Source organism: Mobula hypostoma, chromosome 8 (genome assembly GCF_963921235.1).
Source record: "Mobula hypostoma chromosome 8, sMobHyp1.1, whole genome shotgun sequence".
NCBI lineage: Eukaryota > Metazoa > Chordata > Chondrichthyes > Myliobatiformes > Myliobatidae > Mobula > Mobula hypostoma.
Genome location: NC_086104.1, coordinates 161830662 through 161847215, shown reverse-complemented (window position 1 = coordinate 161847215; position 16554 = coordinate 161830662). Strand labels below are relative to the sequence as shown.

The window sequence follows — 16554 nt, the reverse complement described above, 5'->3', positions numbered from 1 at the left end:
TATATTTCTTGCAGCAGTCTGCAGTTTCTCTGCAATTTTTTTTCCTCTAAGTCCTGCGAACTGTTGGGTGGCCTGTAATATGGCTCTACTAACATGGTCATAACTTCCTTTTTCCTCAGTTCCACCCATAACACCTCACTAAGCAAGTTCTTCAGTCTGTCCTAACTGAGCACTGCTGTGACGTTTTCTCTGACTAGTCATGCCACCTCTCCTCTTTTAATCTCTTCTACTCTGTCCTGTCTAAAACAACGGAATGCAGAAATATTATATAAACCTCAGTCAGATTACATTCTGGTGGCATCCGACCATCCTTGGATGACTGAAGGAGAATCCAGGGCTGACCTTTTGTAAAACTGTTTGTACCGAGAGCAAGGCCAGTAATCAGAAAAATAGTTTCAAAATAAATTGGTAATAATTTTAAAATAATTAGAAGGGGTGAGGAGAAGTTTTGATCTGGAAGAGGAGTGTGAGCTCATTTCATGGTAACTCTCAATAATACAAGGTCAAAGACCCAGGGCTGGGTCATGGCCTCCTTCTGTGATTAACTAAGTGACATCATACAGTAGACACACATAGTAAAAAAAAAGTTTATTTTCACGCGTAAGGTGTTTAAATAGTTTTACATATAATTTGAACTCTTTCTGGTTCTTAAATAATCATACAATCTCACAGCTATTTATCAATGGGTTCTGCTTAAAATCTGTAAAATTTGAAGAGAAGATATTCTTGTTTTAGCTCTAGTGTTTCTATAAATTAAGTGATAGAACAAACAAAAAAATAATGGAACTTCAATATAATACAAAATATTTTCTTCTGTGCTCAACAGATGTGGTCCCTAAGTCTAAGGTGAGATGATCCTGGATCTGGCAGGAACATGAAGGCTGGGAGCCCATTATTGTCTATGGCAGTGAAGAGATGCAGAGATCAGAAGAGGCCATCGAAATACCATCAATTCTTACACCCCTAGACAAAACCGAAACACAAGTAAATCATTGGAACATGGATTGGGACCACAGTCCTAATCGACATAAAATAGTTACACTTTGTCTGTCTTTCACCTCTTTATTAGTACATCTCAAAGAACTTGTCAGTGTAAGATGTCTGCTTAGAAGTGCAGTCATTAATGCGAGGATCATGGCAGCTATTCAGATCACAGCAAGGTCTAACAATTAACAGTCTGATCCTGCAAATATTTTGCTTTAGAAGTTATGCCCGAGGAAAAATATTAGCTAGGATGGTGAGATATTTTATACCCATGAGAGGACAAATGGTTTAATGTCACTTGTACTGTTGAAAGGCAATAGAGCTAGGAATTGTCAGAATAAATATTCTGTTCTTGTCTGCAGAAATAGATTTGAATTTGCATGATTCTGGCTTGAGAAGAGGGTGCTACTGACTAAGCTCTGCTGCTAGCAAGTTTACTAACCACCAATAACATGATCAAAGTCTTTGCCTGTGTCTCCATGGATGCTTGGTGACCCACTCTTCAACAGGCTGGCTTCAGGCCCAGCGAGCATTCTTCGGCAGAACTCACACTTCTTCCGCTTCCCACAGCAACTGGCAGAAAGTGAACAGAGAGGTCTGTCAGAGCAAAGCGGACATTAGCTCAAAAAGATCAGCCTTTCCAGAACCACTCAAAGTGTTTTACTGCCAGTGAAATCATTTTGAGGAATCAGCACTGCGGTAACTTAAAAAACTGGTTGCCAATTAATGAAGGCTCCCACAAACAGCAACGTTTCTTGTGTCTTCAGATGATGAACAACATTGCTGCAAGTGGTGGAACTGAAGATTTGAGGGGCATGATATAAAATAGAATCAAAAAATGAGGGAAAAGTAAATTATTTTTAAGTGGAATTTAAGTCTTAAACTCTCTTCCACAAAAATCACAAATACTCAATTACTCTAAATTTCACTTACTCTAAAAATTGATTTTTACCAGCCAGAGGTACAAGGCATCATTGGAAGGAGATTCAATGGAACCTTTAATATTCTGTAAGGATCCTGTACTCCTTTTTTTTAACATCCCCTCCTTTCCCTTCATGGTGCTTCTCAAAATCTACAACCTGCACCTTCAATATCTCAAAATAAACTGGTGTCCATTTTCTTCTTGTAGCATTTCCCCAAAGCCCCCTGGTAGCTTCCTACTGTGTTAAGGTCATTAAATGATTGCAGGCTGTTGTTGGGCAAGCAGAGAGGGGGAAAGGACAGAAAAAAAGAGAGGAAAATGTTGTAGAGACCAGGGAGGAAAATATCACTAAAGAAATAAGAAAAAGAACTTCCCCTTCACACATCTTTCATAGTCTCAGTTTCACAGCTGACATGGATTTCATATTTCACAGCATTGCATGGATTCTTTTCAAATGTAAAATACTACAAGATATCTGAGAGAATTGCAAGTTCATCCACTCATGAAACAACTTGCTAACTATCTTGTGTTTGGCGTCAGGCGGTGAACTCCATTCCCAAACCACCTACTCCCTCAGGGACAGACAAAATATACAACTTACTGTAGTAAGACACAGGCTGCAACCAGGAGGACGGAGACAACGACCGACACTACAACTAATGTAGTGATTGCTTGTTGCTTTTGTCTGACAGCCACCACAGCAAGAATGTCAGCATGTTCACACCGTGTCCCAATGAAGCCAGGGTGACACCTGCAAAACATACCTGATATCAGACAGTTCAAAAGGAGACAATTTGGCCTATTTCCAACAAATCTAGAGCACTAGGCAGAGAATATATGTACAACATAGGAACAGCTACTTCAGTTCATGTTTGTGTTGACTGTGATGCCAATTTAAACTACCCCATCTGCCTGCACATAGGCTATATTCCTCCATTCTTGACCTCCTCGTGTCCCTGTCTAAATTTCTCCTAAACATTCCTAACATAACTGCAGGCAAGTAGTATTAACTCAGCTAGGCAAATTAGTTGGCATGGACCATTTGGGCCAGAGGTCCTATTTTCACACTGTATATCTCATGGACCATTTGGACCAGAGGTCCTATTTTCACACTGTATATCTCATGGACCATTTGGACCAGAGGTCCTATTTTCACACTGTATATCTCATGGACCAGTTGGGCCTGAGGTCCTATTTTCACACTGTATAACTCATGGACCATTTGGGCCAGAGGTCCTATTTTCACATTGTATATCTCATGGACCAGTTGGGCCTGAGGTCCTATTTTCACACTGTATAACTCATGGACCATTTGGGCCAGAGGTCCTATTTTCACACTGTATACCTCATGGACCAGTTCAGCCAAAGGTCCTATTTTTACACTGTGTAGCTCATGGACCAATTGGGCCAGAGGTCCTGTTTCTTTGCCTTCCTCTGACAACTTGTGATGGCATCCCCTACCTGCATAAAAACCAACCTCAGAAATCTCTTTTAAGCTTTCCTCCTCTCACTGTAAAGTTATTGCCTCTAGTATCTGACATTTCCACTCTGGGGTAAAGACTCCGACTACCTACCCTGTCTACACGTTTCATAATTTTTTATACTGTTATTAGGTCTCTCTTCAGTCTCCAATGCTGCAAAGAAAAACAAATCCAAGTTTACCCTCCTCTTCTAATAGCACATATCCTCTAATCCAGGAAACACCTTGGTTAATCTCTTCAACACATGGCGGGAGGAGAAGGTGGCGGTGTGACGCAGCACACGCAGCTCTCTGGTGAAATGGTATTGTATTTGTAAGTAGGATGCCATGCACAATTCTGATTTGATGGAGACAGACGTGAGAAGCACAGAGGAACATCTGGAGAAAACTTCTGAAATGCCCGGTTTGTTGCTGCTGCTACAGGTGTCCCCCGCTTTTTGAACGCTCGCTTTACAAAACCTCACTGCTACGAAAGACCTACATTAGTTCCCTGTTTTCACTAACAGAAGGTGTTTTCACTGTTACAGAAAAGCAGCACGTGAAAAAAATCAGCGCGCGCCCCGAGCAGCCGCTCTCCCCCGGATTCGAAATGGCATTCTAGCTGGCATTGCTTAAACACGTGCCTGTGAGTAGCCGTTAGAAAGATGAGTTCTAAGGTATCGGAAAAGCCTAAAAGAGCTCGTAAGGGTGTTACACTTAGCATAAAATTAGACATAATTAAGCGTTTCGATCGTGGTGAACAAAGTAAGGACAAAGTGAGTTTGGCTTGTGGAAGTTGACGAAGATGATGTTGAAGAGGTTTTGACATCCCATGACCAAGAACTGATAGATGAAGAGCTGATGCAATTGGAAGAGGAAAGGATAACAATCGAAACTGAATGCAGTAGCGAACAGGCTGCGGACAGATACCGATTCGCAGAGAATGCAGCGGTAGTTGGAACGCACTCAGCACATTTTTAAGAAAAAGCCGAAATAAACATGCTAATTAATTAGGTGCTGCCCAGCACGTAATTGTTGGCCCAGATCAGAGGCGACGCAATTGGCAATCGCCTCTGATCTGGGCCGACATTTACGTGCCGGGCAGCACCTAATTAATTAGCATGTTTACTTTGGCTTTTTTCTTAATGATGTGCTGGATGCTTCCCGGCTACCGCTGCACCCCTGCCTGCTTTGCGAATTGGTATCGGTTGGCGGCCTGGAGGGTGGGGGCCACTGCACCACCCAAACTCCGACTACTCAGCCTAACACACCATCATCAGTGTGCTCGACAAGCTGTCTTCCCGATTCCAGTGAGTGATACTATGCTGTACATACATTATTTCTACTATATATCGGCTGTGTATTTTTATGTGTTATTTGGTATGGTTTGGCAGCTTCATAGCTTAAAGGTTACTGGAGAGCGTTTGCGCTGTGTTTCTGCCGAGAGCGCTTGCGTCAGATTTTCGCTATGGTGGACAGTGCAGCAATGATTGTGGAAAAGTATTTCTACTTTATATAGGCTGTGTATTTATCATATCATTCCTGCTTTTACTATATGTTACTGTTATTTTAAGTTTTATTTGTTATTTGGCATGATTTGGTAGGTTATTTTTGGGTCTGCGAACGCTCACAAATTTTTCCCATATAAATAAATGGTAATTGCTTCTTCACTTTACGACATTCCGGCTTACGAACCGTTTCATAGGAACGCTCTACCTTTGCATGGCGAGGGAAACCTGTACTGTGTGATCGAGAATCTCTGGAGGGAAGGCCCCAAAATCCCCGGCTTTGCCTGCTGCTGGCGACCGGGGCTGGGGTCAAAGCGTTCGGCAAAGATGGTGCTCGGTACTCGGTGTCGGGGGGCTGGTCGGAGGCTTGAAGCTTTCGGACGACTCAGAGTCAGACTGTGGTCAGGCATGGCAGGGAGAGTTTTCTTCCTTCTCCCGTCTGCGTGAGATGTGGGACTTTCGAGAGACTTTGAACTTTTTTTTACTGTGCCCATGGCCTGTTCTTCAAGTTATGGTATTGTTTGCACTGTTGTAACTATATGTTATAATGATGTGGTTTTTGTCAGTTTTTCAGTCTTGGTCTGTCCTGTGTTTCTGTGATATCACACCGGAGGGATATTGTATCATTTCTTAATGCATGCATTAGTAAGTGACAATAAAAGAGGACTGTGTGTCCTCATAATCTAATCCTTCCTGTAATGCGGTGATCTGAAACGCCATACATTACTCCAAATGTGGCCTAACCAAAGTTTTATACTACAGCCCGACACTGTAGGCAAGTATGCCGTATATTTTCTTTACCAGCTGATGTACTTGTGTCGCCGCTTTCAGGGAGCTATGGACTTTCACCCCAAGATCTGTTTGTACATTGCAGTCCCTCAAAGCCCTGACAATATTGTATAGTTTGACCTCCCAAAGTACAACACCTTACACTTGTCTGGATTAAACTCTATCTGCTATTTCTACATCCACATTTCCAACTGGTCCATATCCTGAATATTTTGAGGGATCCTACTCTCTCCAGGATGGATGTTGTTTTAAAAAAAACAGCCCTCTTGTTTTTAATGTATGCATAAAATGCCTTGGGATTCTTCTTAATCCTACTTGCCTAGGGCATTTTAATGCCTATGCAGAGTTTTCACCCAAAATGTCAATTATCCTTTTGCTCTCAGAGTTGCTATTTGACCCACTGGTTCCAGCAGTTTGCTTTTTGCACCATTTGCAAGAATAATAGGTGGAGCTGTTCAGATGTATAAGATTTTGAGATGGATTGATAGAGTAACTGTCAGGGGAACTGACAGGAGTAGGAAAGTCTAGAACAATGTGGCAGAGTCTAAGGATAAGGGTCAGACTGTTAAGAATGGAGATGAGGAGAAATTTTCTTAAATCATAGGTTTTTAAATCTTAGGGGATTTTCTCCCACAGAGCTATAAAGCACATTTGTCAAGTACATTCTGTGAGGGGATCCAGGAGTGCCCCTATTAACTCTTTGGAGGGAGACATTTATCATTGATGGTTTGTTTGGAAAGGAGAGAGAGACAGTTATTTACCACTGATATGTTGCTTTTGAAAAGAGAGAGAGAGAGAGACAAAGATTAACGGTTCGACTGTCACTCTAAGGCATTGGAAGTAACTTTGGATTTTTACTGAGTTTGGAGTTAGAGACAGCACCGAGCAGCTCAAAGGTTGCTATGGTGACCGAAGGCGGTAGACACTCGATGTTATGATTTTCAGCTGGTTGTTGATGTTACTTCCAAGGACTTGTTGCCTGCTTGTGCACTCCTTTACAGACAAAGGAGGGAGGGACTCCTTGAGTGACAGGTGATGCTCAACCTGGTGAAATAAATGGGAGGTCAGATGATACCATAGAACCATAGAAACTACAGCACAGAAACAGGCCCTTTGGCCCTTCTTGGCTGTGCCGAACCATTTTCTGCCTAGTCCCACTGACCTGCACACGGACCATATCCCTCCTTACACCTCCCATCCATGTATCTGTCCAATTTATTCTTAAATGTTAAAAAAGAACCCGCATTTACCACCTCGTCTGGCAGCTCATTCCATACTCCCACCACTCTCTGTGTGAAGAAGCCCCCCCTAATGTTCCCTTTAAACTTTTCCCCCCTCACCCTTAACCCATGTCCTCTGGTTTTTTTCTCCCCTTGCCTCAGTGGAAAAAGCCTGCTTGCATTCACTCTATCTATACCCATCATAATTTTATATACCTCTATCAAATCTCCCCTCATTCTTCTACACTCCAGGGAATAAAGTCCTAACCTATTCAACCTTTCTCTGTAACTGAGTTTCTCAAGTCCCGGCAACATCCTTGTAAACCTTCTCTGCACTCTTTCAACCTTATTTATATCCTTCCTGTAATTTGGTGACCAAAACTGAACACAATACTCCAGATTCAGCCTCACCGATGCCTTATACAACCTCATCATAACATTCCAGCTCTTATACTCAATACTTCGATTAATAAAGGCCAATGTACCAAAAGCTCTCTTTATGACCCTATCTACCTGTGACGACACTTTTAGGGAATTTTGTATCTGTATTCCCAGATCCCTCTGTTCCACTGCACTCCTCAGTGCCTTACCATTAACCCTGTATGTTCTACGTTGGTTTGTCCTTCCAACGTGCAATACCTCACACTTGTCAGTATTAAACTCCATCTGCCATTTTTCAGCCCATTTTTCCAGATGGTCCAAGTCCCTCTGCAGGCTCTGAAAACCTTCCTCACTGTCTACTACACCTCCAATCTTTGTATCATCAGCAAACTTGCTGATCCAATTTACCACATTATCATCCAGATTTTTGATATAGATGACAAATAACAATGGACCCAGCACTGATCCCTGTGGCACACCACTAGTCACAGGCCTCCACTCAGAGAAGCAATTCTCTACCACCACTCTCTGGCTTCTTCCATCGAGCCAATGTCTAATCCAATTTACCACCTCTCCATGTATACCTAGCGACTGAATTTTCCTAACTAACCTCCCATGCGGGACCTTGTCAAAGGCCTTACTGAAGTCCATGTAGACAATATCCACTGCCTTCCCTTCATCCACTTTCCTGGTAACCTCCTCGAAAAACTCCAACAGATTGGTCAAACATGACCCACCACGCACAAAGCCATGTTGACTCTCCCTAATAAGCCCCTGTCTATCTAAATGCTTGTAGATTCTGACTCTTAGTACTCCCTCCAATAACTTACCTACTACTGACGTTAAACTCACCGGCCTATAATTTCCCGGTTTACTTTTCGATCCTTTTTTAAACAACGGAACAACATGAGCCACTCTCCAATCCTCCGGCACTTCACCCGTAGACAGCGACATTTTAAATATTTCTGCTAGGGCCCCCGCAATTTCAACAGACCTCAGGACACATGATCTGGACACTGTTGTGCCCGCAGAGAAAGTGGGTTTTGGAGGATCGATCAGGCGGATCAATCCAAATTGCTATTCCATCGGTGAAGAAGGGGTTGACTGGTGGGGAGTTGTCTATGTGTCCACCCTCGCCTGGGTGATAGCTGCACCACAGAAGACCGGTCCCCCTGGTTAAAGTCACAGTCGGTGACTTGTAAAGGATTTCGGAGGACGACGAGAAGATCGACGGCATCAGCTCACCTGAAGACTCAACTCACTCTCTGTCTCTCTCTCCATCACTACTCAACTAAATACCACGAACTGAACTGAACTGAACTTTACTCAACATCGTAAGACTGTATCTTTTTACCCCTAGACTTAAAGAAGCTTGGTTTTTTCATACATATATATTCCACACTTACTTTTATATATAATCATTGCTCACCTGTTTGATTTATTTACATTTATATTACTGTATTGCATAGTTACTAATAAATATTATTAGTTTATAGCAATATGAGACTCCAAAGTGTTTTCCATCTCTGCTGGTTCTTTATCCCCGACACGGGGTCCGTGACAATTCAAAATTAAGATCAACTGACTTACGGACACTAAAGGAATTAGGAATAAGGGGATAAGCAGGCAAAGTGGGTGAGCTAGGGGATAACCCATCATTGTACTGAATGGTAAAGAATTTCTGAGGACTATTTCCTGCTTTGGTTCATGCAGTCATTTTACACTACAGCACAGAAACAGGGCTTCTTTCAGCCCACCCAGTCCATGCTGAACCATTAATTTGCCCAGTTTCATCAACCTGCACCCGGACCACAGCCTCCATAGCCATCCTATCCAGGTATGTATCCAAATTTCTCTTAAGTACTGAAATCAAACCCACATCTACCATTTCTGCTGGCCGCTTGCTCTGCACTCCACATTCTCACCACCCTCTGAGTGAAGATGTCTTCCTTAAACATTTCTCCCTTCATCCTTAACCTCTAGTTCTAGTCTCACCCAACCTCAGAGGAAAAAAGCCTGATTGCATTTACCCTATCTATACCCCTCATAATTTTGCATAGTTCTATCAAATCTCCCCCATTCTTCTATGGTCTGGGGTATATTCAACCTATTCAATCTTTCCCTATAATTCATGTCCTCAAGTTCTGGCAACATCCTTGTAAATGTTCTCCGCACTCTCAATCATATTGTCATCTTTTCTGTAGGTAGGTGACCAAAACAATACTCCAAATTAGGCCTCACCAGCATCTTATACAACTTCAACATAGCATCCCAACTTCTGATCTCAATAATTTGATCTATGAAGGACAATGTGCCTAAAGCTTTCTTTTAAACCCTATCTACCTGTGATGCCACTTTCACAGAATTATGGATCTATATTCCCAGATACCTCTGATCCACTGCACTGCTCACTGTGTAAGACCTACACTGGTTGGTCATCCCAAAGTGCAACACCTCACACTTGTCTGCTGTAAATTCCATCTGCTATTTTTCAGCTAATTTTTTTCAGCTTGTTCAGACCCTAATGCAAGCTTTGATAGCCTTCCTCACTGTCCACTACACCTCCAATATTGGTGTTATGTGCAAATTTGTTGATCCAGTTAACCATATTATCATCCAGATCATTATGTCGATGATAAGCTACAACAGATCCAGCACAGATCCCTGTAGCACACCACAGCACCCCGTCAAAGGTCTTGCTAAAATCCATGGTAGACAATATCCATTGCCTTGCCTTCATCAGCTTTCCTGGTAACTTCCTTGAAAAACTCAGTAAGATTGGTTAGACATGACCTACCACACACAAAGACACGTTAACTATACCTAATCAGTCTCTGTCTGTCCGAATACTTATATGTATGTCCCATAGTATGCCTTCCAATAATTTACCCACTGCTGATGTCAGGCTCACTGGCCTGTCATTTCCCAGGTTTTTCTCAGAATCGTCCTTGAACAATGGAACAATTCCTTCCACTGTCATTAGGAAAGGTCACTGCTAGATCACACATTGCACTGCCATACAGATTTCAGGGGTCTACAGTTTGACATTGAAAATAGGGTTGGTAGAATTATCTCAGGAGTTACCTGACCAAAGGAACTTACACACATGCTGGAGCAGACTCTTGGACCAAGAAGCGGCAGGTCCCATGAAAGCAGAACTGTCGATGTGTGTCTGGACAATCATCAAAATGTGATCGGACTGCAGCAGCAACAGGAGGACCTTGGGAAAAGCGGAAGGTCAACAAATTATTGTAACAAAGTAATTAATGGGTCTATAGGTCTGCAAAGAGTAGTTTGCAATGAGTTGCCATTGTCCTGCACATAAACAATAAGGCTTAGTACCCTTCAGGCTTCAGTTTCATTTAATATATAAAACAAATCTGAGCCAACCCTTTAACAAAGTGCCAAAGAAGATCTCATTAATATAAACACCATCCATTGTATAAGACGTTAACCCTGGTTGCTCTGGGTACTTTCACCAGCTGGATAAAACAGATACTGAAACCCTTTGGCAGCTGAGCTTCCTGACACCAGCAGTTCTTGTATCATTCCATTTCATGGTCTCCTTCTTAAACATTGAACTCCACACCCCATCCCATCTCTGCAACTTCAAACACCTTCATTTTTTAACTTTTCCTAGTTCTGATGAAACACCATTGCCCTTAGACATTACTGCTTCTCTCTGCCTGACCTGTTCAATATTTCTAGCACTTTCTAATTTCTAGAATCTTACTCTCCACCTCCTTTACTTGCCGCTCTGGAAAATAGGGAGCACTCTCCAATTCCTCAAATGCCATTGAGAGTTGACTTCCACCCACTCACGGGTTAAAGAAGCCAGGTAGGGCCTCACTTTAACATCTGACTGATATCATTCCAGCACTGCATCAACAATACACCTAGGGATAGGGATCAATAGTAGGCAAAAGATATTAGGCTTTTTTGGGCATCATGTTTGGCACAGGCTTGATGGGCCGAAGGGCATGATTCTGTGCCATACTGTTCCATGACCTATGAGGATTGCACTGTACAGTAGTGAACATGACTAGGCAGCCTTCTGACTCAGCAACAAGGAGTTCGAGGATATCCAAGGGGTTTAGGCAAATGTGCTGACCCAGATCCTATTTTACTCTTACATACTATTCAGGCACCTCTTTTGCAAGTCATATTACCACAAAGATTGAACAGCAGAACAGTCTGGACTTGGTTTTCTTTTGTTGTGTCGGGGTAGTAGAGCTACTCTATGCTAATGTTATACTTTCTCCACACTGATCAACCTTGTTCAGCTAGTTCCAGATACAGTATATCTGGGTCACAGTCAAATGTTAATACTTGATATTCCAATGATGATTGCCAAGATCATCTGACACTTAAACATACACCTGTTGAACTTTGAGATGCCATTGTGTGTGCACAGTGGTTTATTCAGGGACACACTGCCATCCAACATCTGCTCCTGTAGGTGTCAGCTCCATACTGCTACTCCCTAGTGCCCAAACACAATTCCTCAGCCTTTGATATACCGGTGGTTGGCTCATAATCAAGAGGTGGAGTAGATTTACAAAAACTCCAAACCTTTGAAGTCTTATAGGATTTCTATTCCCTAAGCCAAACTCTTTTTCAAAGCGCTTTGATAAAAACAGGAAGAGTATCAGCTCTGGCCAGGAAGAGCATCTTCAGTTCTAATCCTTACCTCAGGTATTTCAAACAACCTGAAAACCCTTAACAGTACTTTGGACTGTGTTCTTTTTCTCTCTATCCTGAAATAGTGTCATTGTTTATTTTTCACGTGTAAGTATAATTTATGCTTATTAAGTTTATATTTTAAATTTATTTTTATCCTCATAGTATCATGCAGCTGCTGCAAGACAAATTTTCATGGCATTCATATCTTGTGTGTATGCCTATTACAATGAACTTCAACTTGAATTCACCTATACTACAGTTTTTACTTATTTGAGGTGAACTGATGACAGAGAAGTACAGAAGTAATTTCATTTGAACTCTGTGTATGGTAATATTTACATGATGAATTTCACAATTTCAAGGTCTTAGAGTCAGAGTAATTCAGCAAGGAACCAAACTCTTCAGCCCATCTACTCTATGCCGATCAAAACATTATCCTTGCCAGTCCCAATTGCCCATGGTTGACCCATAACCCTCCAAGCCTCACCGTTCCATGTACCTATCCAAATACCTTTTAAATATTGCAACTGTATCTGCCTCAACAACTTCCTTTGGCAGCTCATTCCAGGTACTCACTACTCTCTGAGTAAAGAAGTTATCTATCAGGTTTCTTTTAAATTTCTCCCCTCGTCTTTTGTATCTGTGCCCTTTAGACTACCTAAGCCCTGGGGAAAGACTATGAACACCCACCATATCCACACCCCTCATGATTTTATAAACTTTTATGGGGTCACTCATCATTCTCCTGTGCTCCAAGGAATAAAGATGCAAAGTGGCCAACCTCTCTATAATTTAGACCCTCTAGTCCAGGCAGCATCTCATAAGTCACTTCAGAATCAGAATCAGAATCAAGTTTATTATCACCGGCATGTGATGTGAAATTTGTTAACTTAGCAGCAGCAGTTCAATGCAATTCATAATCTAGCAGAGAGAGAAAAAATAAAAATAATAATAATAATAAATAAGTAATCAATCATGTATATTAAATAGATTTTTTTTTAAATGTGCAAAAACAGAAATACTGTATATTAAAAGAAATGAGGAAGTATCCAAAGATTCAATGTCCATTTAGGAATTGGATGGCAGAGAGGAAGAAGCTTTTGCTGAATCGCTGAGTGTGTGCCTTCAGGCTTCTGTATCTCCTACCTGATGGTAACAGTGAGAAAAGGGCTTGCCCTGGGGTGCTGGAGGTCCTTAATAATGGACGCTGCCTTTCTGAGACTCCGAAAGGCTGGTACCCAAGATGGAGCTGACTGCATTTACAACCTTCTGCAGCTTCTTTCGGCCCTGTGCAGTAGCCCCTCCATACCAGACAGTGATGCAGCCTGTCAGAATGCTCTCCACAGTACAACTATAGAAGTTTTTGAGAGTATTTGTTGACATGCCAAATCTCTTCAAACCCATAATAAAGTAGAGCTGCTGTCTTGGCTTCTTTATACCTACATCAATATGTTGGGATCAGGTTAGATCTTCAGAGATCTCGACACCCAGGAATGTGAAACCGCTCACTCTCTCCACTTCTGATCCCTCTATGAGAATTGGTATGTGTTCCTTCGTCTTACCCTTCCTGAAGTCCACAATCAGCTCTTACGTCTTACTGATGTTGAGAGCCAGGTTGTTGCTGCGGCACCAATCCACTGGTTGGCATATCTCACTCCTGTACACCCTCTCATCACCACCTGAGATTCTACCAACAATAGTTGTATTGACAGCAAATTTATAGATGGTATTTCAGCTATGCCTGGCCACATAGTCATGTTTATATAGAGAGTAGAGCAGTGGACTAAGCACAAACCCCTGAGGTGCACCAGTGTTGATTGTCAGCGAGGAAGATGTGTTATCACCAATCCGCACAGATTGTGGTCTTCTGGTTAGGAAGTCGAGGATCCAGTTGCAGAGGGAGGTACAGAAGCCCAGGTTCTGCAACTTCTTAATCAGGATTGTGGGAATGATGGTATTAAATGCTGAGCTGTAGTTGATGTACAGCATCCTGACGAAGATTTTTGTGTTGTCCGGGTGGTCTAAAGCCGTGAGGAGAGCCATTGAGATTGCATCTGCCGTTGATCTATTGTGGTGATAGGCAAATTGCAATGGGTCCAGGTCCTTGCTAAGGCAGGAGTTCAGTCCAGTCATGACCAACCTCTCAAAGCATTTCATAGAACATAAAGCAGTACAGCACAGTACAGGCCCTTCGGCTCACAATGTTGTGCCAACCCTTAAACCCTGCCTCCCATATAACCCCACACCTTAAATTCCTCCATATACCTGTCTAGCAGTCTCTTAAATTTCACCTCCTGAAGTCCACAATCAGCTCTTACGTCTTACTGATGGCCAGTAGGGAATGGAGTTGTCGACGCTAAGGTTTTCTTCTTTTCCATTTTTAAGTTGCTAGTTTTGCCCAAGTCTTTTAGTTTAGTTGATTAATTTTGTTTTTCTTTGGGGATGGGGTTTGCTTTTTTTTTGTTTTGTTTTTTTTTCTTTTTCATGTTTTTTTTCCAGTTTTTTTTTTGCTTTGTATTATCCGTGGTTAGTTCTACATGTTTGGGAGCATTGTTAATTTACACTACTTGGTTTTGCAATTACTTTTTTTAAGTGTACAATATATCTCCTACTATTTGTATTATTGCTATGTTTTGTTTCTGTATTTTGAAATTAATAAAAAGATTGAAAAAGAAGATTTCACTAGTGTATCTGCCTCCACCACTTACTCAGGCAGTGCATTCCACGCACCAACCACTCTCTGACTAAAAAACCTTCCTCTAATATCCCCCTTGAACTTCCCACCCCTTACCTTAAAGCCATGTCCTCTTGTATTGAGCAGTGGTGCCCTGGGGAAGAAGCGCTGGCTATCCACTCTATCTATTCCTCTTAGTATCTTGTATACCTCTATGATGTCTCCTCTCATCCTCCTTCTCTCCAAAGAGTAAAGCCCTTGCTCTCTTAATCTCTGATCATAATGCATACTCTCTAAACCAGGCAGCATCCTGGTAAATCTCCTCTGTACCCTTTCCAATGCTTCCACAGCCTTTCTATAGTGAGGCGACCAGAACTGGACACAGTACTCCAAGTGTGGCCTAACCAGAGTTTTATAGAGCTGCATCATTACATCGCGACTCTTAAACTCTATCCCTATTATGAAGGCTAACACCCCATAAGCTTTCTTAACTACCCTATCTACCTGTGAGGCAACTTTCAGGGATCTGTGGACATGTACCCCTAGATCCCTCTGCTCCTCCACACTACCAAGTATCCTACCATTTACTTTGTACTCTGCCTTGGAGTTTGTCCTTCCAAAGTGTACCACCTCACACTTCTCCGTACACCAATTCGGCTGACGAGGTGTGCACATCCTCTTTGGGCGCCGTGCAGATTCCGAGCAGGACCCAGGGAAGTTCGTCCACCCAGTTAGGCCCTTCCAGGCGGGCCATGAGAGCCGACTTCAGGTGACAGTGGAAACGCTCCACTAGTCCGTTCGACTGTGGGTGGTAGGCAATTGTGTGGTGTAGCTGTGATCCTATAAGGTTGGCCATAGCTGACCACATGCTGGAGGTGAACTGGGCGCCCCTGTCGGAGGTAATGTGGGCTGGTACCCTGAAGCGTGCTACCCAGGTTCCGATCAGTGCTCGGGCGCAGGATTCGGAGGTGGTTTCGGTGAGCGGGACTGCCTCTGGCCATCTGGTGAACCAGTCTATCATAGTTAGGAGGCACTGCGCTCCTCGTGACACTGGCAGGGGCCCCATGATATCCACATGAATGTGGTTGAACCTCCGGCAGGTGGGTTTGAACTGCTGCGGCGGAGCCTTGGTATGCCGCTGTACCTTGGCCGTTTGGCACTGCATGCACGTTTTGGCCCATTCACTGACCTGCTTACGAAGTCCATGCCACACGAACCTGTTGGCGACCAGCCGGACGGTTGTCCTGATGGAGGGGTGTGCTAAGTTGTGAATGGGCTTGAAAACTCGCCGCCGCCAGGCTGCTGGGACGACGGGGCGGGGTTGGCCGGTAGCTACGTCACACAATAGGGTCCTCTCACCTGGGCCTATGGGGAGGTCTTGGAGCTGCAAACCAGAGACTGCAGTCCTGTAACTAGGGATCTCATCGTCTGCCCGCTGTTCCTCCGCCAGTGCTGGACAGGGCCTGTATGGTCGGTCTGGAAAGTGCATCCACCACGACGTTGTACTTTCCAGAGACATGCCAGATGTCTGTCGTGTACTAGGAGATGTAGGACAGATGTCGCTGCTGGCGGGACGACCAGGGGTCGGACACCTTCGTGAACGCAAAGGTAAGCGGTTTGTGGTCTGTGAACGCGGTGAAGGGCCTACCTTCTAAGAAGTATCTGAAATGCCGGATTGCCAGGTATGGTGCCAATAGCTCCCGGTCGAAAGCACTGTATTTGAGTTCAGGTGGTCGTAGGTGTTTGCTGAAGAATGCCAGGGGTTGCCAGCGACCCTCCATGAGTTGTTCCAGCACTCCACCGACAGCTGTGTTGGATGCGTCCACCGTGAGGGCAGTAGGAACACCCGTTCTGGGGTGCACTAGCATCGCAGTGTTTGCCAAGGCTTCTTTGGTTTTAACGAAAGCAGCTGCGGCCTCTTCGTCCCAGGTAAT

At 43.3% G+C, this 16554-nt stretch overlaps 1 protein-coding gene across 3 annotated transcripts in view; it reads right to left on the bottom strand.

The window, feature by feature from the left end:
- Window positions 1-600: 600 nt before the first annotated feature.
- Window positions 601-16554, bottom strand: part of tgfa (transforming growth factor, alpha) — a 126670-nt gene continuing 110716 nt past the window's right edge. For 2 of the 3 annotated variants that reach the window (XM_063057248.1, XM_063057250.1), the window contains 4 exons: window positions 10366-10483; window positions 2508-2657; window positions 1427-1557; window positions 601-963 (listed from right to left, as the gene is read on the bottom strand). In XM_063057248.1, coding sequence (XP_062913318.1) covers window positions 956-963; window positions 1427-1557; window positions 2508-2657; window positions 10366-10483 — 407 coding nt within the window. In that variant the 3' untranslated portion in view covers window positions 601-955. The remainder of the gene's footprint in view (window positions 964-1426; window positions 1558-2507; window positions 2658-10365; window positions 10484-16554) is intronic. The other variant, XM_063057249.1, reaches the window with a different exon arrangement.